The following is a 26,495-nucleotide window of genomic DNA, read 5'->3' on the forward strand; positions in this document are numbered from 1 at the left end:
GTCCCCCCCCCCCGCCCCAGGCCCACCCTCGGGTGGTTTAATAAAAGACACAAAACAGAAAGAAGGCAGGTTTAGAAAATAAAGTTTGTTGGGATCGTGAACATTTTGGATAAAACGAAGAGAAAACAACACACATTCCGGTCGTGGTGCTATGGAGTGACGTCACCGTACTTAGTTCCCGGGACTTAACATACGTGTGCTCGGTGATGCGTGCCGCCCGCGGGGGAGGGTGTGTCGGGGGGTTACGGGGTCTCCGGACAGGCCGCCCTGGAAACGGGAGGGACGAGGTCGAGGTCGTGGTGTGTTGCTCCGACGTTGTAATTCGGCGTGCGGCTCTCCGACGTCGTCGACGCCGAGCAGCGACGCAGCGTGCGGCCCGAGCCGTGTCCGCGGGCGCGCCGGAAGCGAGCGGGCCGGCACAGCGGGGTCAGGGACACGGTGGTGTTGGGGCGTCAGTCAGAGGGCAAGAGGGGCAGGAGGAGAACGCAGCTGCTGCCAGGTGTGGAAAAAGTGCGGCATGCGTGGAATTCACAGGGCGAAGAGCGGAGCGGGTGCGCCTGAGCCTTTCCCGGCAGCGGCCACAGTGCGTGGAGCGCGGCGGAGGGTCGCGGGCCTCACGCAGTTCTGTCCGTGCCTGAGTGCTTCCTCGCCGCCTTGCCGCCGCCGTTCACCTGGTCCACCGCCAGCGTCTCCACGGCGGGCGCGGCCGGCGCCGGGCTCGCGTGGGCGATGCGGTGCGCCACGCCCACGTGCGCCCCGTGCGGCTTCTCGCGGCCGGGCCCGGGCTGCTCGCTGGCGCCGCGGTCCGAGGCGATGGGGGGGATGACGAGGGGCCGCTCCTTGACGAGGTGGACCTCGGCCGACTCCCTGGCCAGCAGGAACGGGGTGGGGTCGGGCATGGCGTCCACCGGCTCCCGCAGCAGCAGCTTCCGGCTCTCGGCCCCGAATCTGTAGACCTCCTCGAACTCCGGGTGCAGCGGGGCCGAGAGGCTCTTCTTCATGCGGCGCCGGGGCGTCTCGGGCAGCCTGTCCTTGGGCGGCGCCGGCTTGTAGGTGGCCAGCGCGGGGCCGGCGGCCGGGCCGGCGTCCGGGGCGCCGCCGGAGCTCAGGAGCTGCCTCTTGGCGGCGTGCAGCTGCGACGTCAGGTAGGCGACGGTGCCGGCGCGCTGCTCCAGCTCGCTGCTCAGCGCGCCCAGCTTGTGGCTCTTGGCCTTCAGCTCCTCCAGGTACTTCCTCTCGCGGCCCCTCGTGGTGCTCTCGAGCACGGCGAGCATCGCGTTCTTCTGCTCCAGCTCCTTCAGCAGCTCGCTCTTCTCGTCCTCCTTCAGGGCCAGCTGCGCCTCCAGCTCTTCACATCTTTTCTTGAGTTCGCTGCTTCTCGAAGATCCGTCGTCTCCTGGAAGGACAAGCCGAGGGAGCGGGGTGAGAGCCCGGGGGCAGGGCGGCCAGGCCCCGGGGCGGCAGGGAGACCTTCTGGGCGGGGGGCGGGGGTGCAGGCCGGCCTCCCCTCCCCACGGCGGCGGTTCCCCTGGCCAGGATGGGTGCGGTGCCCACGGGCCACACGGAGGGTAGGGCCCCCGTCGCTCATGCCACCTCCGAGTCCTCTCCCCCCAGGGAAGGGTGGGAGATCAGGTGGTCTCTGAGGCCCCATTCCAGCTCCCCGGCTTCTTGCATAGAAGGGTGTCTCCAAATTTCAGAAATGCTGGCGTTAAAATGGGCAATTTCAGAGTATCAGACCTCTCCAAAGGCTTACGATTAAACTGTTAGCAGAGCCATCTGTCTGCGCCATTCAGAGCACGGTTTGGGAAGGCAAATGTAGACTTTCTTTATGTCTAAAGCACCAAAGCTCTGAAGTCGCGGAGGAGACTGGATGCCAGGCTGCCCCCCCTTTCCCCCGACGGGTCCCCTCTCTGCATCTCTCGGAGCATGGCGGCCTCCCTGGGCCTGAGCTCAGGCCCCACCTTGGCCCTTGGCCTGCCCCTAACACCACACAGGCCGCCCTTCGGCAAGACTCTCCCTGGCCCTGCTCGTGCCGTACGGGGCGGGTGGTCAGGCCCGAACCAGCGTTTGTGGGTGCCTCTCAGGTGAGGATGCGGGTCCAGGGATGTTAGAGAAGCTGCCGAACGGCTCCTCTGAGAGCCGAGTCTGCGTGCGCTACTGTAAGGCAGCGCTTTCCACCACCGCACGGGCCGCCAGGCCCACCTGAGAGGCTTGCGCTCTGCCCCCCGCAGGAGATGCCCCGTGCCAGCTGTCACCACGAGCCCCTGATGAGGGGCCGGGTTGGAGGGCGGGTGGCCTTGGGACTCAGGGCTGAGAGCCACGCCTGGAGAGGATATGGGGCAAGAATGGTGTCTCTGCAGATTAGCCTGGGCCCAGAGGGGACAGGAAGTACGGACGGCCTGATTTCGGTGACATGGACGGCAGGGGTGCGGCTGGAGTCCCCGACTAGAGGTGGACATCCTGCTCTCCCGAACCCCTGGAGGCCCCAGTTCCTGGCCTAGGGGCTGCGCAGGGGATGCCTGGCACCCCTCCCCCGTCCCCTCATCCCCCACACGCAGGAAAGGGGGGTCCTGGCTCCCGGAAGGCACTCCTAGGAGACTTGGTACGGGTAACGCAGGTGCAAAGTCAGTGCTGGACGGTGCTCTCGGGCCCAGCGGAACGGTCACGAGGCCCCAGGCACGCTCAAGATTAGTTACTGCTCGTGTGAGGCCTGTTGAGAAAAAGTCATCTCGACTCAAATGCGGTTTCTACACTTTCAAAAGCCTCGCCCTGTTTGGGACAGGCCACGGAGGCCCCGGCTTCCGTCTCCTCTGCCCCAGCTGCCATCAGGCTGATAGCTTTGGGGGTCCCTGAGGATTCTAGTTTGGGGGGAGCATTTCTGGGACTAGAGTCTAGAGAAAGGCCTTCAGCGCTGCTCTGGGGGCCACCCAGTAATGGGAGCCCTCGCTCAGCCAGTCTGTAGAGAGCACACACTTTGTGCCAGGTCCTGTGCTGAGCTCCACGGACACAGAGGAGGCGGGACCCCGCTCCACCTCCTCTTTCCTTCCAGTTTAAATCACACCTATTTCTTGATTACAGAAGGGACACACACTCACTGTAAAAAAAATCAGAAAACCCAGAAGAACACGGAACAGGCGTTCCAAGTACGTGTGTCATTCAGAAGGAAATAAAAGCACTCACCCCTCCCACCCCACCGACAGCCCCTCGCCACGCCGAGGGGTCCAAACTGCCCTCCCACCTTTTCCCAGAGGGCCCTGGTCACACGTGCAAACTCTTCACAGCACGCGTGTTTCCTTCTACGTGTGTAATGAGTGAAAACGGGTGGACCAACGTGTGCCTCAACAGGAAACAACGCTGGCATCGGCTTTGGGGCAGGAAGTTCTTACCTGTCTGATCCGAACTTTTAAGTGTCAGCTCATACGTTAAATCTAAAAAGGAGATCAGAGACGTTAATTCTGTGTGATTACAGTACATTTTACAACCTTCATCAGCTCCGAGAACGCACGACCGCCTCGCACGCTCAGCCTGCGAGTCCTGCCCAAACAGGGCAGAGTCTGGCAGCAGTAGGGGCGACAGGGAGAACAGCAACTATCAGCGGCCACTGTCCTTACTAGGGTTCAGAGGGGACCCTTCTTTTCCCTAACACACGCTCCAGCATCCACAACCAGCAGGCCGCTTGCTGTGTGTATTATTACACTTTGGTCACTGGTTCCGGGACGCACTGTCAATTCTAACCATCGCGCTTGGATCCTTCGGGTCCTCAGTAAGCTGAGAACCGGCTGTACAGCTTTACGCGGGTGCGCGTGGCCCTGGCAAAGAGGATGAGGTGGCATTCAAACGGGCTCCAGCGATGACAGGGTCAACCAGAGAGAGAGGAGAGAAGAATAAGAGCCCCTCCCCACTCAGCCCACCCGCCCGTGCGAGATGACCTCCATGACAGGTCCTGCTTTGCTCTACAGCCCTGGCGGGCCGGGGACTGTCCCCCGCGCTGGTCCCCGGAGCTCGCCGGGGCCCCCGTACCTGTGCAGTGTTGCTGCAGCCGCCTGATCTCCGCGTGCAGCCCCTTGAGCGTGCTGGCGTGCTCCCGCTGAAGGAACAGGAGGTTCTTCTGCGCGCTCTGCAACTGGTTCTCCAGGTTTGTGGTTGCCATGCTGACATCCAGATGACCTGCGGGGGACACAGGGCCTGGTGGCTGTCCCCGACAACGAGGGTCTCGGGGTGGCGGGCTGGACGAGGCCGCCGCCCGCCCTCCTTGGCTCTGCGGTCTGGAGGGCAGTGAGGCCCTGCCCCGGATGCAGAGGGCTCCCTGATTCCAAATCCTAGGCCCTCCACGGGCCACCCGACTTCAACAGACTGAGACCAAAATCTCGCTTGAAAGATTTCCCCGAGGAGGTGAAGCATCGGCTGCCTCCTCTCCGGAAAACCAGGCGCGGGGGAGTGGAACCTAGAGCCGGCAGGTCAGGAGGAGGAGGAGGACGAGCGCGGCGTGTCAGAGGGAAGCCCCCAGGACCTCACAGAGTTGAGAGCCGCCCAAATCCTTCTTTTCTCGGGAACTGCCTGAGAACGATCTCGCGGGGTCACGTGGTGGCTACAGGCGTCTGGAGGCCGGAGCCAGACCCCGCCCCCCGCCCCCCGCCCCGCTGGCTGGCTTTTCCATCCTCCATCAGCCACTCGCTCAGGGCCTTCACTGTAACTCGAGAAATGTGGCGGAGTCAGTCGGCCATTCTGTCGAAGCTAGCCCAGAAATGCAAGACGCCTTGCACGGCACTGAAAAAGGCTGAGGATGAAATGTGGATGATTTGCCTATAAATTATTCCTGTGAATACAGAGCCTCGGGTGCCTTTTTCCTCATCTGCTGGGCCAGCGAGCGCCCCCAAAGGAAATGCCACCTCTCAGAGGGCTTCCGGTGGGCGGGTGCGTGGCAGGGTGGCACGAGGGTCCTCTCTGGAGGTGGCAAGACGCCGGCGACGCCAAGCTCTCTGTTATCCGTAAGCCCCGCGGCTTACAGGTATTTACACCCCAGCTCTGGAGCCAAGAGCGGCGCGTACCTGGAACCAAGGCCACGCGTTTTCATTCACACGAGGAGGCTGAAGGAGGAAAGGAGAGTGAAGGAGTGCAGAGGAGGACAGAGAACTTGCCAGACCAAAGCCTGGGCGAAGGGTGCACACGGACACGTCCTGGAAGGGACACGCCTGTCGGGAGAAGCGGGCGAGAGACAGCTGTGACTAAGAAGAAACAGAAAGCAAGTTTTGGGTGGGAGTGTTCACTGCACCTTATTACAGGAGGCCATCTGGCAAAGTGTATCTGGAGCCTTAGAATGTATCTTCCCTCTGACTTAGCGGTTCCATTTCTAGCAAAGCCGCCAGAGGGAAGGAATGGCCTCTGTGTGAGAAGATGTAGCTGGGAGCACGGTCATTACGGTGCAGCTTACAGTCGGAAAAGACCGGCAACAGCTCAAAATCCAGCAAGAGGGAACTGGATGAGTAAATACAGCATCATTTCTATGGCAGGAAGATCAGATTTCCCCAGGCCTTGAGCTCTACCTAAAATCTGGCTGCAGGCCGTGCCAGAGCTGAGTTTCCATCCACCAGAGCTTTCCTCAGGGGAGCTGAGAGCAGCCTTTCCACAGGAGCGAGGAAGGTCTCCGCCCCCGGAATCATCTCCCTGCTGTAGCCGGAAGTTCCTTGTGCGGAGCCGCCGGGCCAGACGCTAATTCTGTGGAGCCCCGCGGTGCCTGAGATCCCGACGCGGTGCGGCCAGCACGTGGCCTTGGGAGGGGGGCGCTGACCTAACAAAGGAGCCCGCCCGGAGCAAGGCAAGTCCGGGCTGTGGGCCGCGAGGGGCTGCAGAGTGTCCGGAAGCTGGACAGCCTCCATCGACATCAAACGGAGGCAAATGCAGGGCCGCTTCTGGAGCTTCTGGTAGAGATGCCCACGTTTACTTCTGTTCGGCGAACCTGAGTCGGTCACTCTGGCATCGATTCCGTTGTCTCACCCGGAACGTCGACTCCTAGGCGCTACGACGGGCTTCGCAGGTGGCAACGCCAGAGGAGATGCCTTGTTCTCCTCTTTAAAAGGACAGACGCAAATCTGCGCTCCTGGTGGCTAATGGAGAAAGCAGAGCCTGTGTTTTAGGGGTTTGCCATTGATGAGAAAGAACAATTTCCATTCGATCCAGAACTTGGTGGGTCTGCAAGGGTAAAGAATGAGCCGGGTGTACAGTCGCCCCCTCGCTGCCCAGCGGCCTGGCGCGTCCACCGCTGCGTCTTGGTGACCCTACTTGGAAAACAGTTCTCAAGTCCACTTGCTTTTCTCCGTCTCTGCACCTGAGCCACACCGCCCTCACCTGAATCGCCGCGGAGTCCTCCCCTGTCTTCTCTCGCCGCCCCGATCCCGTCCCCACATCGTAGCGGAGTGACTTTCACAGACTCTTCGGGGGTTCCCGCGGCTCCGGGTGGGGCTGGTCCGCGTGGGCCCCTGTGCTCAGCTGCTCGGCCAGCCTCCAGGGCCTCGGCCGGGCCTCGCCTCCGCACCCCGGGGCCTCGTCTTGGGCTCCTCTGCCCCGAGTGCCCCTCTCGGGTCCTCCCTCGGGCCCACCGTTCCCGTGAGCCGACGTCTGCGTGTCCGTTACTTCTCCGCCCAAGTTCACTTCCTCCCGGAAGCCCTGGCCCCCAGGCTGGGCGAGGTCACGCACTCTAGGCCTTCATGGCCTGCCCACAGCTAGTTAACGGTCTCCCGGCTCCCACGCGCAGACCTGAGGCTCGGTCGCCGCTGTACCCCAGGCCCTTGCACGGTGCCTGGCGCCCAGGAGGCCCACCGCCAGCACCTGCTAACCCAGTGGGCCCCAGCGCCGGGCCGTCCAGCGCGGGCCCAGCACCAGGGGAGCTTGAGGCCTTCAGGGCTGAAGAGCCTTTGCTTCCACGAGCTTCTGGCTTAACTTACAGGCAGGCCTTGCACAAAGAAAGCACGCTATACTAAAACTGCAAACCAGTTTCATCCGGCACTGATGGCACAAAATGAGGTGTCCCCGAAACCAGAAGTCAATATGGGTTCTATGATCTACCATGGGGGGCTGGGAGGGGAGTGGAAATGTGGCCTCAGCAGGCACCCCGGTCCCATCACGGTTTGGTATTGGTATTAAATTTTATTTGTAACAAATCTGATTTAAGTAAGTATTCACATTCTAACTGCCGTGGTGAGTCGGCGACTTGAATGGCACTAAATCTGTAATTCATTCATTCACCGTCATAACTACAGAAATAAACGCCTGCCCTTGAAGCGTCCCGTCAGCCCGGGCAGGCGGTCTGGGGAAGAAGGGACATGAGGCGGACAGAGGAGCGCGATTATGTAAGTGCAAAGCCGGCAAGGGAGCTTTGACGGCTCCGCTTGGAGCCCCGACAACCAGAGGACAAGGGTTTTTCAGCCCATGACGTTCCATTTGGAGGTTGGCCTCTCTTCTTCCACACTCCACGCTGACTTAAAAAGCCCGGAGGAGGAGATGCCATGTACATGCACGAGACAGGTCCACTTAGGTCCAAGGAAACAAGTCACACCTCCAGATGGGATCCAGATTACTATAGTATTTTCTCATCAGCTCAGAAGGGTACATAGTATCACTGACTTCCTGAGGACAGGGAGTTGCTGCTGCTTAAAAGAAGGTGATGGTTTAATTTCTTCTCATTAGTTACCGATGACATGGAATCACTGCAACGACTCAGTCCTTTGCAGAAGCTGACGTGAATGAAGGTACAGAAGCATCCTGTTTAGGCCGAGGAGACACGGCTGAGAGATGCAGGTAATATGGAGGAAGGGATGGAGTTCGTCCTGGGAGGCTTGATTCAGAATCTCCGGCTGTGGGAGCCAGAGACGTGAAGGGGCGCCCACGACCCCTCCCTGAAAGGGTCAGCGTGATGGATGAAGGTAAGATGCAGGCGCCTGCTGCGGATGAATAATGCATCCTGCTTGAGTAAAAGGCACTCAGGCCCTCTCAGCCGTGTGTCAGCCAGTAATGCAGGGCGACACCCATAGAGCACGGCTGACAAAACACTGCACTTCCCCTGTCAAAAGGGCGTATACTACATGCTGTGGGCTCTTTGTCGTGCAGCTTTTCGCCTCGAGGCAAATCCCATTTCGTTTCGCAGTGTAATCAGGAGCCATCGGCAATTTTACAGTTATTTGCTCCGTCAAAGGCTGCGTGGTCTGGACACGGGCCCTCTTTTCTCCCCGGAGATGCAGCCCTCACCGCGGAGGACGGGGTTCCAGCCGTGGCAGCAGCCGGAGGGCCGGCCCCACTCTGCGCGCCTCCTCCCGTGGACCGTGGCGGAAGCAAAGGGCACGGGCATCTCAAAGCGAGACCACCTGTGGGGCAGGTCTCCTTGATCGCGATTCGGACGTTAGGCCACATCCATGTTTTTTCCCGTGGCAAATTCACTAGAAATTAAACTTCTGTGAATTCACTGTTCCCTCTATATGTTCAGAAAGTTAACACTTGAAAAGGGCCAAATTCTATGGAGATTGGCACCTGGCCGAGAGGGCTTCCCAGACAGGGCAGGGATACTAACGTCGCCTCGTGGTGACAACGTGCTTTTAATGACGGTTCTCAGAGAGACGCGAGGACCCCGACCCCACTGGGTCTGCTCCGTATCCGCATGAGGACAAACTGCCTGTCAGTAGCTCACGTCCAGTTCTCAACCTAATTCAAAGTAATGTCCTCTCCCCCCTCTGGGGGCATTAATGTGTAAATGATGACGTCATGATCTTGTTCACGGACCATCTCCGCCCGCGCAAGCACGAAGGGCTTCCCCTTCACTTACGTCGTTTGTTCCCACAAACACCCGAGGAAAACCAGGAACGTCCTACCCACAAGTGAGCACATAAATCCAGAAATGCTGCATCTGAGCCTTGAGGCTGCTCCTAGCCCTCAGATCCTGCGGGTGAGAATCCTGAGGGTGGGGGTGGACTTCAACTTCAGGCGGAAATTCAGACGCTTTCCGCAAAGCATACATCCAATGGCTAGTGCTCTGAAGCTGAGGGGGAAATGAGCACAGTCCCCGCAGCAGCCTCTTGGCGGGAGGGATGCAGCGCCCCCCAGCGCGCACCGGACCAGCCTGGAGCAGCCCTGCTCACGGAGGTGGGCTCCACCGCTCCCTACGCTCCAGGTGGGACAGTCGACGACCGGGAAGGCTCTGCTGACCACCCAATACAGCAGGAAGACTCACCAACAAGTCTTGCCTTTTTTTTTTTTTTTTTTTTCTTGGCCACGTCATGCGCATGCGGGATCTTAGTTCCCGCTGCCTCGTCTCTCCGATGCTCTTGGGGTCAAGCCCCATGTTCCCAGTGGCCCTGCCCCGGCCTCGCCCCATACCACCTACACTGCTGCCCTCTCACCCCTGGTGTCTACCGCAGCCCCAGCACGGGGGCCTCTGCACACTGGTTCCCGCGCTCTGCACTGCTCTTGGCAAACCACCTCCCGCCCCCCCCCCCCCCCCCCGCCTAATCAGCCCCCATTCTTCCTTCGTGTCTGAACTCCCGAATTACATACGGGCTTCAGTTACTTTTATACAGCTCCCCGATGGTACGACTGGAGATCTCAACAAGAATTACATGGCATTAATCAAAAAGCACTGCAGCAGCACTGATTTGAACATGACCTCATCCTGTAATTTCTTCACACGCCAGAAACAATGTTTTAAAGTATCCCTGGACCACATTTCTTAAACTAAAAGAAATGGAATATCTTTGATAGGAAAAGGTCTCAACATTTAAAAATGGGACACTTCTTTGTTCCTGGGCCATCAAAAGTAGACTTATCTTTTCTCTCAACACAAAGCTTGTGGAAATAGGGTCATAATTTTAGAATCTGAAAAAAAATAGTACACCCAGTACTCACATGGCGCTGTGAATTAGCTGTAACAAGCTATTTTAGATTCTAGTCATGAATAAGTTATAACCCATTCACACCTGGTTCTCACGCGTGAACCCTCAGAATGCCTGGCATCCCACCGCCTCGGCGCGTGCTGCGCGGGGCCCGGGACCCGGCAAGCGTCTTGTGCGCAAGGACCTCTGTGGCTTTTCCGTGGGAACTTTCTGTGTAGCTCTGGTGTCCTTGAGCTGAAGCACTGTCATGGAGTAAATGAAGGGTGGCCAGAGGACAAAGGCAGCAAATGTAGTGATTACATGTAAGAGAAGAGATGGTTCCCAGCAGGGAGGTGGTGTCCTGAGTGGATTCACGGACTCAGGAAATGTTGAGGGTGGCAGAGATCTTCAAAAGCAACTATTCCAACACCTCTTTATTTCAAGATCAAGAACCTGTGGCCCAAAGAAGATCTGCTTAGCTTAACACAATGGGATAAAAATAGGGCAGAATGGCCAAAGTCTTGAGGTGCTAGAGTGTTTGGGGTTAAATCTGAACCCTATCTTGTCACCGAAACCGTCATAATATCTAACTTAAAGGGCTAAGTACTAAATGCAATCACTTATGGTGTCTCGCATGTGGTAAGTGCTCAATAATTGTTACCTACATTATTTCATGTAAATTGATCAATATATAAATATTGTTGACTTAGCCCCACACTAGGGTATTTACTGAACATCATCTAAGTGTGGAAATGAGCTAGCAAAGGATTCCAGTTACTTCCAAAGAGGGAAACATAAAAGCAAACAGAAGCATTTTCTGCTGGCCTTTTCCATTTTCACTGGAGAGGAGCCATTCAGGGAAGCGAATAAAGAGAGTCAGGCAGAATCGGGTACCCCAAGGGACAGTAAAACCTACTTCCTACGTTAAATCAATCTATAGTACTCTACAAGAAGCTAAAAAAAGGTCGAAGGCTAATTAGTCCATCAACTCTCAATCCAAAATACCTGCTTGTAGGAAAGGAAATTTACCATCTCTGAAAAATGAAGCCTGATGTTATTCTGAATTCACAACAATCCTAGATAAAGAAACTGTTTTAAGTTGCACGACCCTGTTATTTCTACTTGCACGAGTATTTAAGAAGTTCAGCTGGTGAGTTATTTGAGAATCCCAGAGAGTTGGGACACTAAGAAAAAGGACAGCATTTCAAGGAAGCGTAAGCACTCAACAATCACTCCAAAAACGTTCTGGTAAAAAGAACGAACACAATTAAAAAGTGGAAGTAATAAAACGTTGAAAGCAAAAGATGCAATTATTTTTTTAAAGTGACAAAAAATCTTAAACATTCTTAAGCAATTGGGATATATTTAAAACTAATACAGTAGGCGGGTCAAGAGCTTATTAGCACAGGAGTCAGAATTCTGGGCTCCAATTCGGACTCAGCCGCGTTCGAGCTGCAGCCTCTCTGTGCCTTCACCTTTTTCTCCCGTAACATGGGGAACAATAACAGTTCCTACAAGACATAGTGATTGGGGGGATAAAATGAGCTACCTTAGATAAAACACTTAGCATGTGTCTGCTCTACTGTGATAAAGTGGTAACTGAACTAAATTTGCACTCATCCAAATGTGGAAACCCTGGATGGAGATGTTTTTGGGGGTCCTGTTCTCTGTCTGGGTGGGCAGTGCACATCATCTTTTAACAGTTGGTCTCTAAAAGCTAGAAGAGGAGAACGCCAGTAGAAACCAAAAGAAGAAAAGCATCTTTTGCAAGATAATCACCTCACAGAGTAATCTGAACGTCTGCCAGTGAGGAGATAGCGTGGCACATCTGAACTATGATATCATTAAAAATGAGAATGTGGATCTATATTTATTGACAAGGAAATACATCTGTAATAGGTTAAGTCAAAAGAGTATATTAAAAGCGCACATCTGAACTATGATATCATTAAAAATGATAATGTGGATCTATATTTATTGACAAGGAAATACATCTGTAATAGGTTAAGTCAAAAGAGTATATTAAAAGCTGTATATATCATATTTTTGTAGATACAAGTAGAGAAAAAAATTCTAGAAGTATACACAATGAAACATTAAAAGCATTTATCTCTAGATGGTGGATTGTGGGTGATTTTTACTTTAAAAAAATTCTATTTTGGTACTACCTAAAGCTTCTTTAATGATGAAAATATATTACTTTATAGTCAGAAAAAAATATAAAGCAGTTCCTCTTAAAAAACATAACCACTAACTATCCACTAGCAAAGTGGTATCATGTTTTAATGATGTTGTTTCAGGGTAGTCTTGGGATGCTTTACCAGAAGCAAGAAGAATTAACGGGAAGGCAATTTTTATAAAAGCAACAATTTAGTGTCTCCGAGATATGCAGAAAATGATCATGACGAGCCCTTGAGTACCTCCCCACCCACCCCCATGCATTGTACATTCCTGTAATTCTCTGACACTATCCATCATAAAATATAAGGCTCATCAACAATTCTTTAGACACTGACAGCCATTTCCTTCTGAAAGAATGTACAGCCTAACATTAAAGTTGTAATAGATGTGATTAGAGGGATCAGCAATGAGACAAGGAAATACGATACGTGGTTGTCTGGGAAGGCTGCAGTCACTGGAGGCGTACGTGATGGATTTATGAACCGTGTTTCTCTGCAGTCTGACTATCTCATACTTTAAGAGTTTCTATTTGACTTCTATTTAAAAACCACGTCACGTGTCTGTACACTGGTAGGGGCTCGGTCCCTCTGTGTGAAAACGTCTCAGGAAGAAAGCAGTCTGTGTTTCAGGTCGTCTAAAAGGGCCCCCGAGTGGGCTGTGGCCCGGTGGAGAAACACATGTACTCCCACGGTCTGAAATCATACGGTACCTTCTGGGAGTGCCCAGGGCCTCCCGGAAAACTGGGCGACGTCACGGCCAGAACGCTCATGCCCTGTGGCAGACCCCACCCCAGGAGGCAGGCGCACCAGCACCCCATCTCCTGGCCGTGAGGGGCTGCCATCCCGGGCATCACATCAGCATACCGTAGGCTCGGCACTTCCGGTTTCAAGGAAGTTGCTTCTAGGGCAGGAGGTGGCCAGGTGGCCGGTGGGTCTGTGGTGGCGCCACTTGGCCCTCCCTGCTCTCCCTGCATTCTCCTCCAGCCTCCAGCTGACTGACTGCCCTGCCCCGTCTGCCCCCCCCCACCCCACCCCCGCCCCGGATCACTCAACTCGCCTCATTTCAGAAGCGAGAGCAGGAAACATTTGCAACTAAAGAGAGAGGCCATTTGTGAGCGTCTGACAGCCTCATCATTTACCAAGATGGTCCTGAGCCAATAATTTAGGGACATAAAATATCAAGACTTACCACACAAGTCGTGCCGAGTGATATCTGCCTTTAAATGGAAAGGAAAATTAGCAGGTCATATCTGATTAGTGTTTCCATTTCTACATCTGACTGTGATTACTGCAGATTTTAATTGTCTGCTGGTTGATAACTAAAAGGTACGATGACCCAAACGCCAAACTGTCCTTTTACACTGATGACGTAGGAGCTACTTCTTATATCTTCGCGCTTGACGGTCACCATCCTAAGTTGTATTTCCGAGGCTGAGACGTGTGCACTTGCTTTAAAAATCTCTCCTATGTGGTTTGCCAAACAGATGAACCATTTCAATTGATTTAACTGATAGGGCTTCTTTTATCCATTTGGTGGGCCTAATTACAGTATAGGCCCACAAAAAGAAAGAAAGGTATTATTATTATTATTATTATTATTATTAGCCGCACTGTGCAGCAGGCTGGATCTCAGCTCCCCAACCAGGGCCAGGGATCGAACCCGTGCCCCCTGCATTGGGAGCATGGAGTCTTAAATCACTGGACTGCCAGAGAAGTCCCCGGAAAGAAAGGTATTATTAACCAAAGCTCTATACACTTTAATTTAGCCATACTATCCCTTTATTACCTATACTAAACTAGTCGGTTGTTTCATTAGTGCTAATAGAACATATTTAGCTAAACTCTCACTGAGCATCTAAGAAGATGATCACTGATAGAGAAAAGAGACTTTATCCTCATGCTACTCTAGAAAGAACTCTGCCCGGTTTCAGCCATGCCATCTTGGACAGCATTACAATTTGGCTAGGCAACCAAGCAAACACAAGACACCTCCCGACTTGCCCTTCTACAAAATGGGCCCACACGAGTTATTTCAGACAAGTTTAAAGAAGGATAGTAGAGAGCTTTGAAATCATTAAAACAGTCCAACAGTAGTCAATTCAGTGACTAAAGGAACCAGGGCCAAGCATTCAGTTTTAGTAATTACATATCCTCTGGTGATCAGTGATAAACTATTTTTACGGGACTTTTTTCCCTATGGAATAACAGCTGTAGTACAAATATTTTTAAAAGAAGCTAAACCTACTCTTTTAAGAAGGCGTTTACCTGGATCTTCGTTTCCTAGAGCCTTTGTGATGGCCGCGGCGTGTCCACCTGAGGATGCTGGACCTCTTGACTGTCCACGCACCGCTCTGACAGTCCCAACACACATTATCCACATCTTTAAAAGTTTCCTTTCTGCGAGCTTCCTGTGCCGTGTAGAATAAATGAGGCACGTTTACTGATGACATTTAGGGTGACTCCTATCTCACACGTTAGCAGACAAGCTGAAAGGCTGAAAGGACTTCCTTGAAGTCACAGCTAGCAAGTGGCTGGGTGGGGCTTCATCCCAAACCAGGCCGACTCCAGGGCCACGCCCTTAGCCATGAACTCCACTGTTCTCCGCCAGTGACGATGAAAGGCACGCGTGCCTTACGGAGCCAGAACATCCTTTGCCCCGTATATTCTACTTGTTAAAACTCCTCTACAACTCTTTTCTGTTCCTTTCCCCATATTTTAAGTTTGAGACTTCTCCAGTCTACTCTTTTTTGCTCAGTGCCAACCAGGAGAATTCCAGTGCTTATTCTTGACGCTTGTGGAAAAAAACATCTCACAACGAGAGAGAATGTTTCTTCGCTCCTAAAGCTGTAGAAAAGCAGACACTATTCTGGGTCAAGAAGCTAGTTCTGTTAAAGAACCATAAGCTTACTCTGCTATTCAGTGTGGAAACGTGTGTAAAGATATATACTTCTGTTTTATTATCAAACAAGTATTTTAAGACATTTCGACTTCAGAGATTATTGCTGACTCATTTAAAATGTAACTCAATTTCTACAAGTTTGCTTTTCTAATTGGTTGCCTTACTTGATAATTTATCATCGTAGTAATATAATTTAAAGAGATATCTGTTTTGAAGATACAGAATTTTTTAATTTTTAATTTTTTTAAAAAAATAACCTTTTATTATTAAAACACCTTTAATCCCCCCTTTCTTCTTACATCTTTATTGGAGTATGATTGCTTTACAGTGTTGTGTTAGTTCCTGCTGTATAACAAAGTGAATCAGCTGTACCTACACATATAGCCCCATATCCCCTCCCGCTTGAGCCTCCCTGTTCTAGAAATTTTACGGCTTCCTGGTTAGTTAGAGGAGGGGCTTGGGATTTCGCTCTTCATACAGAAGGTGGAATTAAGTGCAGACACGAACACATTCCTTATTCAGATGGAGTGTGAGTCTGCCCGTTCAGATCGGCAACTGATGTGCCAACCCAGACGGCTACCGGCGTGGGGAGGAGAGAGAGAGGAGGACCGGGGCTCCTTGCTGAGATAAATATAATCCAGCAAAGAGCGGCCAAGGTAACGCCCTTGCCCTTCGGGTCTTGCTGGGGAGCTGGCCTGCTTCTGCAATCTGACTGACCTGCTTGGAATACCCTCCACGGAAGAGCTTCGTTTTCCTCAGAGAATCTACACAGTCACTGTTTTACAGCTGCCGCAAGATACAGTTGGTTATATTGGTCCAGGGAATACACGGAATGGGTGTGTCAGGTTTACGACTTGAGACAAGTGCAGGCAGTCAGAATTTGAGGGGCAGCCGCCGCTGGTGAACCCCATTAGCGGGTGTGACCGAGCTAGGCAGTGGTGCCCCCGGGGAGACTGGAGGGGTCTGGAGACACTGCGGGTCGTCACAGCTCGGGAAGGGGCACGTCTGGCACCCGGTGGGTGGAGGTCAAGGGCGCTGCAAAACAGCCTGCGACGCACAGGAGGGCCCTCACAATGCGGAACGGTCCTGCCCGCTGTCTCCGCGCTGGGTCAGAGCCCACCTACTCTGAGGCAGGCCTTTCCTGCCTTCTGACGTGAGGTTTACTCTGCTCCCCTCGGCTTTCCGGGACCGCTAGTAAACCGTGGGTGACGGAGTGCTCAGGAGGGCCAGGCCCCAGCCACGCGCAGCCTCCTTCCTATAGCAGAGGGCTCCTGACCTTGGAGGAAAGGCAACCATCAGTGAGAGACTAGCAGGTTGCCTGCTGGAGGGGGTTTCTCCTCCACGTCTTCAGCTCTCGGTGAGGCGGGGGTGCAGAAAGGCACCGCTTTCCCGGCCTCACCGTCCTGGGTCGGGATATGTGAATCTCCTTTCTTTTGCTCAGAAGAAAGGGGCTGCGGGTAAAATGTGCCTAAGAATATAATCATTTTCCTCCTGTTATCGGATGGTATGAGATGTTGCTTTTCCTCTGTGAATGCTTAAGTGAACTGACAAATGGAGAGGGTGAATGTAAGAGAATTCTGAAACCTCCAAATAGGGACTCCCGATTTACAGTTATAAAGCTGCATATTTCTGAAGACATTAAATGTATATATCGAAGTTGACCCAATATACACTTTCAACAGGAGTACTCTGATCTAAACAATCAGGGAATCTCTAGGAAATGACGTTTAAAGGCTTTAACATTTCTTGAATGCAAAGGAATTCCTGTTTTTAAGAGGACCACTAAATACTTGCATAAATCTTATGAGGCTTCTAAAGACTCCTAAGAACTTTATGAAATCATACCAAAGCTCTTAATATTTTACATGTACTGACACTTTAAGAAAAGGTTTCCAGGCTGGGAGAAATGTTAAGTACAGGCTCCGTGGCCACCCAGGAAACCCTGTTTATGAAAAAGGGCCATCATTTAAACTTTGTAATTTGCAGAAATATATTGGAGAAATTAAAGAAATGTGTTGAGCTGGTAATTTAAAAAATGGTTTTCTGCTTGGAAAAGGTCACTTCCAAAGTAAAAACAATTACTCAGGTTATAAAATCCCAGTTTGGAAATAAGATACAGGTGCAAACTGAAAAGCTATTTATCTTCTTTTAAAAGCTTCTGTACTAAGAACAAGAAAGAAGGTATTCCAGTAGAACATGGAAGACACACGAAGAATTAAATTATTGAAATACTCGTGGGGCACATGCTTTCGTATACTGTTTTGTCTCCCTCTGCTGGGGGACGCAGAGGATCACAGCTCCCTCTCTCACTGAAGAAAACACCTTTCTCTGAGCCCCCCTGAGCAAGGCACCTCGGAGGTCATCTGGGAGATGGCAACGAATAAAACAGATGCGAACCCCGGCCGCCACAGACCTCACAGGGGAGGGACAGACGATCCTACACATATCAATTCATACCAAGCAGTGGGATTTCTGCCAAAAGGCTACGTTAAATTGAACTTCCTAAATTCCTTACCGACCATTATTTAAGAGTGGGTAAACCGAAACACGAGCACACAACTAAAATGAGCTGTAACGTAAGAAACTGGCACCTTTATCATTTGCTTTTTAAAAATCTCAGACAATATTACATTGTGTTAGCCTATGAAACTACTTGCATTAGCTGAGTAATGTTTTAAGATGCCATACTTCTCTGAAAAATTTTTCGTATCAACGACTGCATTAGTTAGTGTAGATTACACGTTGTTTTCTAAAATCCCTAATTCTCTTTGGACTGATAGTGAGGTAGTTAATAATTTCTATTTACCTAAAGACTTGTAAAGAGATTAGAATTCAAATAGGAAAAAACACACCCTATCACAATCCCTGTGAGTCATCTGCTAGGTATTTTTGAACACTTATTCTTAAAGCTCAAATTAAGAAGGTAAAATCAATCGATATGTAATGGGCATCTGATATGTCTGATAACATTTTTCTTTCTGATAACATTTTAAAACCACAATTTAAAACCTCTAAATAATGTCATTTAAATATACTGTTTGGAACCATGTTATGTATGTGTGAATCGAGGCATATTTAAGTAAATCAGTAAACACTTGTGTACAATTGAGGAGAAAAGACCGGTAGCTCACAGAAGAGAAAATTATTCTCTGGTATGCAAACCGCTGTCAACAAAGAAGGATCTGTATTTGTCTTGCCTCTGTATGGGCTGTCCAAAGGCAAGACACATGGCCCCCAGTGCAACATGTGATGTTGCTTTTCCTTCTTACTCTTTTTTTCTGACTCTCGTTCTGACTGTGGTCAACTGTGAAAATAGTGAGGGCGCCTCACCTGGGGAGGAACTCACGTTTCTAATGGTCCTCGTGTTACCCTACGTTGGGGCCATTTTAGAAACATTCCCCCTTTGATGAATAACACGGTGAAGGCTATCTTTGACCAGGCATCCTTTTCAGACTGACCAGTCCCTTCTGGCAGCTCTTAGCCATGCTGTATTGTCCCAGATCAGGTCCTCCATGGTACAAGGTCCTTTGGAGGTTAGCAGGGAGTCCTTGTAACCAGACATTTTGGCATTCCCCAGACAGCACCTTAGTAGGTCCAAAGGATTTCATTTCCTCATCTTGTTCCTGTGCCCATGGCCTTGTACATGCACATGTAAGGGGATGCTAGGGATAATTCGACAGGAGTGGTATGCTCCAATTTCCCCAGTATAGTTCTACAGCATTGTATGAGCTACATTATTTGTCAGGCTAACATCAGGGGAGCAGAGCAGCTTAGCTACCCCCTTTAGGGGGGCTGGCATTTGTAAATATATTCAAATTTGTCTCATTCAAACAGGGAGATGATTTTCATGTGACCATTTAGTAATCCCGCCAGATGTAGAAGATACCTATGTATCTAGGCTGACAAATGACTGTCAGAAAGACTCCTGAAATATTTTATTTCTGGATTTGGCACATTAAATGTGTCTACTTATATAATTGGAGTCCACAATTTCCAGGTCAGATTGTAAATAAAGCTGTAAGGCTCTACACATTTGCTGTATCATTCAGAATCAGAAGAGGTGGTTAAACGTAAAGATGAAATTGTGAAAAATAACCTGGCAGAATTATGCAAAAGCTGGACGGAAGCAGCCAGATGCCCTACCTATAGATTGTGGACACGAGAGCTTTAACAAACAAAAAACTGGGACCGGGCTTCCCTGGTGGCGCAGTGGTTGAGAATCCGCCTGCCGATGCAGGAGACACGGGTTCGTGCCCTGGTCCGGGAAGATCCCACATGCCGCGGAGCAACTAAGCCCGTGAGCCATGGCCGCTAGGCCTGTGCGTCCGGAGCCTGTGCTCCACAACGGGAGAGGCCACAACAGTGAGAGGCCCGCATACCGAAAAAAAAAAAAAAAAAAAACAAACAAAAAAAAAAAAACTGGGACCTTCACCTAAAAAACTGAGTAGGCTTATGAGACTTCTGAAGGCAGACTTTTAACGTGCTAGATCCAGCTGTGCTCTATCACTGGGCAGCACTGATAAAGGGTGTCGACGCATTGCATGCACAGGCGCAAGAAGCCTGGGTGACGAGGTTCACGTGAGGGTTCAACAGTCTGCGCCGTCACGTCAACCTTCCCGCAGGGATGTATAGTTCTGTGGGCGACTAATACTAACGTACCAAAGACTCACAGCATCTCCGGTAGGGAGACACTGGCCTCAACTGCTTAACAACTTCTAACTTCATTCGGTTTTCCTCTAAGGCTCAGAGATGGATAATCTGCTTCCCACTTGAGTTTCAGACTTGTGACGATAAGCTGCTCAGGAAGGTCCGGTCCCGGTGGCCCCCGAGCCTACGTGGGAAGGCATTCTACTCCGCTCGCAGCCTGCTAGCGGGGAGAAGTCAATGCGCCTTTCCAGACTCGGTCAATGGTCATCGTAAACTGCTCCGAGTTCCGTCCTGCAACTGTGGATGAGACGTGAGAACCCCTCCTAACTGTCTCCAAGAAGGTCTCACTTCTGGCCATCTTTGTTCCAACTTAGATTTTTGTCTTCCCCCCCCAAAAACCCTGCCTTTGCCCTCCAACAATAAAGTTGGGCTTTGCTCATCTCTGAACCAGGTCCTCATACCACAGCCTTACTACACTGAGAACAGTTTCTGTCAAAGACTGACTCCAGCACTTTTCCTGATGGGAACTAATTCCTCACTGGAAACCCATCACGCAATGCAGAGGCCGAGAAGGATGACACAGCCTTGCTCTCTGTCATCAAAGACTATGTCCCCGCCTCCCCTGACCCGGTGCAATGGTGCAGGTCTGTGAGCAAGTATCTCAGTGGCTGAAAGCTGCTGCTCTGTTCCACCAGGATTTTCTTGTCTGGTCACTAGGACTTAACCAAAAGATAAAGATGACTCACTATCAGAGACAAGGATTGACCCCTCCTTGGAAAGAACAGGCCCTACCTAATAACCTCTGCTATGTACTTATCTATGGGAACAGAAAATTAAAAAACAACAAAGCCTTTCTTCATCTTTCTTGTCAACGTGCAAGACATATTTCTAAAAACTGGATCTGCTCCCAAAGGCCACAGCCACTGAGGGAAAAATAATACCGGTGCCCTTTACCTGAGTTGACACTTGTGACAGTTGGAGAGACAGGGGCAAAAAGAAAGCCTCCTTCAATGTCTGGAGTATGGCAGGAACCTAACCTCCTACACTTGATCATCATAAACAAAATCAGATAGAAAGCATTAGAAAAATAAGGCAGCCCCTGGATTATTAAGCCATGACAGTGATGGAACTATACCTCGGGGAGCTAATGTTTTCACGCTGACGTGGCACCACAGTTGGCCCTTGGAGAGTATGGTGTCACTCATCTCCAGGTGGAATGTGTAACTTTAAGAAAAACAGTACTGTAATGATACTGGGAATTATAATATATACGTGGCAGCAATGTGTGAGCGACGTCACATAAGAAATGCCTCATAGGAACTTCCCTGGTGGTCCAGTGGGTAAGACTCTGCGCTCCCAATGCAGGAGGCCCGGGTTCAATTCCTGGTTGGGGAATTAGATCCTGTGTGCTGCGACTAAGAAGCCTGCATGCCGCAACTAAGACGTCCGCATGCCACAACTAAAGATCTCGCATGCCAGCAACTAAGACCCAGTGCAGACTAAATAAATAAATAAATAATTTAAAAAATTATTTTTAAAAATGCCTCATAAACCCTCTTACCTACATGGTAAATAACAGGGGTCCAGGGTGCATTTAGAAGTAGGGTGGGAAGGAAATCTCAAGAGCAAAGGATAAGGGATCCTATACTATCTAAACGTAACATATTAAGTGTCCTCAAAGAGGCAACAAAGAGAAACATTGTAATAGCAGAGTATCACATGCCTAGAATTCCATTTATTAAAAGTGTTCTTCTTTTTTCTCTCCTTTATTGTAAGCTTTAAGCATCTCCGGCTTATTCTTCTGTGCTAGCCGATGGAATTTCACTGCTCAATCCTGAGAATCTGGCTAGGAGAAAGAATCTTGAACAGAGGAGAACACTTAGTCCCTCTCTTCCCTTACGGCTCCAGAGGTGCACAGACTTCTGGCTTCAAACAGTTCTTTCTGATAAAGTGGTAAAGCGGGAGAATCACAAAAGTATTCATTTCAGTCTGCTCCCCAGTGTGGAAACTCACATGAAAACATAAACTCCTGTTTTCTGATTAACAAAGGAGTCTTTTAAGACATCTTCGAGATGCCTTCAGAGAGCATGGTGCGGAGCTGTAAAATGTAACCTTTCACTTCTAAAAAGGCCACTTTCTCACTGGTTGCCTTACTTGATAATTTGTTGTTCTGCTCATAATATTTAAAGTAGCATCTGTGATTTTTTTTCCCTGAAGGAATAAATACTTGTAAGATTTCCTTAATTTTATTTTTGGTTTACCAGAAGAACTTGGTATTCTTCTCTTTTCCTTTCGTGCATAAAGTATAAATAAACGATGCATCTCTGGTTCAAACAAAATTTTAAAATCTTTGTCTTATTTAAATTATCACACCCAAATTTAGCTGGTGGATAAGAGCCACAAAAGTATGGGGCAAACTCATCTGCTAAAGAACAAAAGAGAGGGACTATTTTTTAAAAGGTTTTTTAAAATTAATTACACGTGTATATTAATTCAGAACTGTGTTCCCCCACCTCTAACTTCTTCCTAAATTGGAGAGGTCAGAATCTGGTTTAACTCAACTGGCTTCGTTACCATCGTGTTCCACTTAAATCCTTGTGCAGACAGCATTTCTTGGGTTCTCTGCTGTTTACAGGAAGCTCTGCTCTGCTCCTGGGACACAGAGAGAGTCCTATCCCCGCTGATCCACTTAATACATGTACTGTGATTGACAGTCAATAGCCTAATCTTTGTTATAACAGAGAGAGCATCATTCTTATTGTTGATAAATTATCATTCCCAGGTTTCACTTAGTACAAATGGGACACGTCTTTTTCTCCTTCAGACACAAAACTCCAATCCACCTAATCTTCTCGGTCCACTGTAATGCTGCTTCTCCTCAGCTGTGTTTTACCTGCCAACATGTATTTTAAAACGAGATAGACAAACCGAAAAAAGTCCAGTGCAACTTACTGTCAGTGGATGTGAATGGACTTTTTGCTGTGAAATTTGAGTCATGTTTGAGCAATGAAATAAACAGAAACTAAAATGCACAGCAAGCACAAGAATCAGCCCTTAATCAGTATCTTTCAAAAAATAATTTCAGCTAAGAAAATAACTATTCACCTGCACAACCTGCTGACTCCCCAAAGAATGACTGACATCATTCCATTTTTTTAAAAAGAGCTTTAAAAAAAGACTCCTCTGCTCGCCTTCATAGAAAAGGGTAATTTTCTTCTTGATTAAATGTGCATTACAGAAAATAAAAGCCAAAAGAATTCAAATCAGCATAATTAAGAAGAGTCTTTTAAAATAAAACACTGAACGTGAGTGAGGGTACTTTATTACCTGTAAAGCCCCACACAAATGCAAAGTAGGATTAGAATCGCCTCTGATATCAGGGTGGCCTCTACCCCAGTAAAAGTCTTCCTAGGGTTGAAATAGGTGTCTGGGATGTTGTTATGCCCACAACTGCAGAAGCCAGAGTAAGAAATAAAAAAGAACCACAATGCCCTCCAATCTAGTTGCCACTGAAGTCCCTCAGCGACCCCCTCACGAGGCCTCTCCCATGCCGGTGTGATACCTCCTAGCAGCCATTCCTGCCCAGCGGGGGAGCAGCTCCGCAGGGAAAGAGCAGCCCCTTTTGTCACTGGAGGTTCTAATCATAAGCGACTTGTGCTTTTATGTCAAAGCGAAGTCTGTCTTCCTACAAGTACTACTCGTCTTCTTTGGAACTCGGGAAAATATAAAATCCCTTTGCTGCATGACAGACCCTGAATACTTGAAGACAATTAGGACACACTCACTTCCCTACCCAACCTTTCTGCAGGTTTAAATGTCAAAGCTGGTGATGTGAGAATTGGTGTCACTAAGCTAGCACCTACCTAACTAGTCTGGAAGGTCAATCTGAGTCAAACATTCATTGCACCCTTGGTGTGTGAAGCATATAAAGGCGCCTAGTTTCTGCCCTTTAAGGATACCCAATCCAGTAGATACAATTAATCTTAGTTAATAAACATAGTGTGCCCACTATATCTTAAGAACTTTTTATGGCTGACCTTGTTCCAGATAAAAAAGGCTCATGTCTTTTCTTGCCAGAAATATAAGAAAATTATAAATACAATATAAAAATAAGTATTTCTTAAAAGCCTCAACACTGTTACCATCAGTATTGCCGCAAATGCACTCCATCAATTAAGTAATGACGATGTGAAAATGAATTTTGCAACGAATGACGGATGGAAGAGTTAAGTGCCCACATGAGTGATTTTCTGTCATAAGTAAAAGGATTCATTTTTTAAAAAAATAATTAACAATAAAAATATCTAATTTCCAAGAAACCTGTTTGTTAGACTGTTGTATTTACATGTGCTACAGTAAAAATCTGATACACACAAATTATTGTCTGGTACTTTAGATTTTAAATATACCTAAACTGAATTTACTGAGTAATTATAACATGATGCAGAGGAACAATAAAAACTATTTTATTTTAAGGTTTTCCAATAGTGTGTATGTATACGTAAACACATGTGTACATACACATAAACATACCACAAGCTTTAAAACCTTCTCCAAAAATATTTCACATAAGATGAACATTTAGCCAAAAGAAATAAATTCAGAACATATTTGGAGGTAAAAGTCACTTTAAATGTTAGCATTCTTTTCCTTACAATTCAACGGCAAGAAAATGCAAGGGAATTCTTGACTGTGCAAAACAAAACAAAACCCATTTAATAAAACAATAACAATGCTTTTAAAATAACGTCAAACTTAAACGTATTAAAACGTCAATTCTAGCTTTAACACTCTTACAGGTAGGTTTCTGGAAATGTGTAATATATTACCGTATGACAGCCTGACAGCTTGTATTTTGTTATAAGACCGAGAAACTGCATTTGCATAATTGGAATAGATCATACGGCTCAAGATCAAAGCTTGAAATTAATACAGGTCAGCATGAAAACGTTAAGTTAGATAAACTAGACTAACCCGCTGTAGCAGACGGCAGCTCTGTCGCCGAGCCTGGAGCTCTGCTGCATATTTGCATTATGCTCAGTTTCATGAATCACAAGCAAATCGTTATCTAGGGTAAACTAAAGCCCATATCAAAGCTTTAGAAAGGGACTGTAAACATAGAGTACTTACGTAAAGGGGTTATCAGGACAGGAGACAATGCTACTTATCTGGGAGGGTCTCTAACGTCCACGGGGTGGTAAAACGCATTTAAATAGGAGATGTGGATTCAGCCGGCCTCCTCCCCACAGCATCCTAGACAAAGCAGGGCCAGGCCCTCGGGCGCTCCTGGTGCACCTGCAATGCGGATCCCTCACCCTACAATCCCACCCCGGGGCTGGCAGGAGCGGCCCCTGGGCTGCCCTCTCCTTCCCCTTCGGATTGGCTTGGGTGCGCGGTGGGGACGGACTGCAGCCTCGACTGGAGCCCTGGCAAGGGCATCCCCCTCCCCATAACGGGCTGGAAGACCCTGCAGGCAGCCGGCGCGGGGGTCGTTGCACCTCACTTTTGCCCTCCCTTCCACCTCTTGGCTTTCCCCCCCCGCAGATGTCTCCGCAAGGGGACACCCTTCCCCACCCCGTGGGTCGGGAGGACCCCTCCCCCTGCAGTGAGGGTTTTTAAAATTATCTAAAGGAGTTTCTGCCTCGACAGATGCCTCCGCCCCACCGCCGGCGCCCGCAGAGCCTCCTGCAGGTACCGCCAGGTGAGCCGAGCTGGACTCGGTCACACCTCGGGCCCCGCCTCACCTGCGGGAGCGGCCGTCGCGGTCCTTCAGGCGGCTCCCCCCCTCGGCGCGGTCCTCCGGGCGGGCGGCAGCGGGGGCCGGCGGTCCATGGGCGGGGCGGCGGGCGGGGCTGGCTCCCGGCTCCGGCCCTGCCCCGGCCCGGCCGCCAAGGGAGGTCAGTGGGCACCGCCCGCCGAGCGCATCTCGCCGGCTCCCACCCGAGCGCTCGCCGCGGTGCACGCTGGGAGCGGGGGCCGGGGCGGCGAGGCCTGTCCGCGCTGACCGGGAGGGCGGCCGAGGCGCCGGCGCGGCGGCGGGTCTGTGTCTGCGGGGAGGGGCGGGGGAGGCCGATCGATACTCACTTCCCGGGGAGGGGGCAACGTCCCCCTCCCGCAGCTGTGCTGGGTTGGGGAACGGACCGAGGGGAAGGGAGGGTCTGCCCGGTGGGACGCAGGCGCAAAGCTCAGGTGCGGCCGCACTGCGGTTGCCCGGGGTAACGCGGGCCCGGGTGGGGCGCGGGGGAGGAGGAGCGAGGCGGGCGCGCGCGCGCGCTGGGCGGTGGGGGTTGGGGGGTACTCGGGACCAGCCTGGGACTGGGGGGAGGGCACGCGCGGGCGGCCGACGGGGGCGGGGGCAGGGGAGGGGGGAAGGGGAGAGGGCCGGGCGGCGCGCATGCGTGCGGCCCCCGCTCCCCTGGGGCTCGCTGGCCTCGTGCGTGCGCACGCGCGCTGTCCCCCGGAGGCGTCTGGGTGTGCGGAGCGCGCGCGCGCGGCTTGGAGGCGCACCTGTGAGGTGTTCCTTGAGGAGAGGGAGGGTGGGTGCGCGGAGTCCGCGGCCTGGGGCGCTTCAACCCCTCACTTGGAGTGAGTTGTGGGGCAGCCGAGCTGCAGTCTCTTTATTTCTTCTCTGAATCAAGGCGGGGGCGGGGGCCGGGGAGTGGGCTCGGGGTCGGAAGAAGGATGAGTGGATTAAAGAAAAGAAAAACAACCCATCACTTAGGATGGGCCTCGAGCCGGGGCGGCTGCCCGGGCATCGGTGGGAAAGGTCAGAGCAGCTCCGCGCCGCCGGGCGGCCTGGCGGCCCCCGGGCCGGCCCCGGGGAGGGCAGCCTGGCCTCTGGCCTCGGCGAGCCGGCGTGGGCCCGCAGTGCCGGGGAGCGGGGAGTGGGGAGCGGGGGTTGCAGATGGCGGCAGG

General features: G+C 50.9%; 1 protein-coding gene across 2 annotated transcripts; it reads right to left on the reverse strand.

Annotated features, from left to right (window-relative positions):
• Positions 1-65: 65 nt before the first annotated feature.
• On the reverse strand, positions 66-25,850 carry CCDC92 (coiled-coil domain containing 92). Of its 2 annotated transcripts, XM_059040704.2 has the most exons (5): positions 25,325-25,850; positions 24,711-24,875; positions 4,021-4,167; positions 3,387-3,428; positions 66-1,396 (listed from the first exon to the last, which is right to left on the reverse strand). In XM_059040704.2, the coding sequence occupies exons 3-5, from the start codon at positions 4,148-4,150 to the stop codon at positions 615-617; spliced, it is 954 nt and encodes a 317-aa protein (XP_058896687.1). In that variant the 5' UTR covers positions 4,151-4,167; positions 24,711-24,875; positions 25,325-25,850; the 3' UTR covers positions 66-614. The 2 variants fall into 2 exon arrangements, with proteins under 2 accessions (XP_058896687.1, XP_058896686.1); XM_059040703.2 differs by lacking the exon at positions 24,711-24,875.
• Between the last annotated feature and the right edge of the window lie 645 nt (positions 25,851-26,495).

Source organism: Kogia breviceps, chromosome 15 (assembly GCF_026419965.1).
Source record: "Kogia breviceps isolate mKogBre1 chromosome 15, mKogBre1 haplotype 1, whole genome shotgun sequence".
Classification (NCBI taxonomy): Eukaryota; Metazoa; Chordata; class Mammalia; order Artiodactyla; family Physeteridae; genus Kogia; species Kogia breviceps.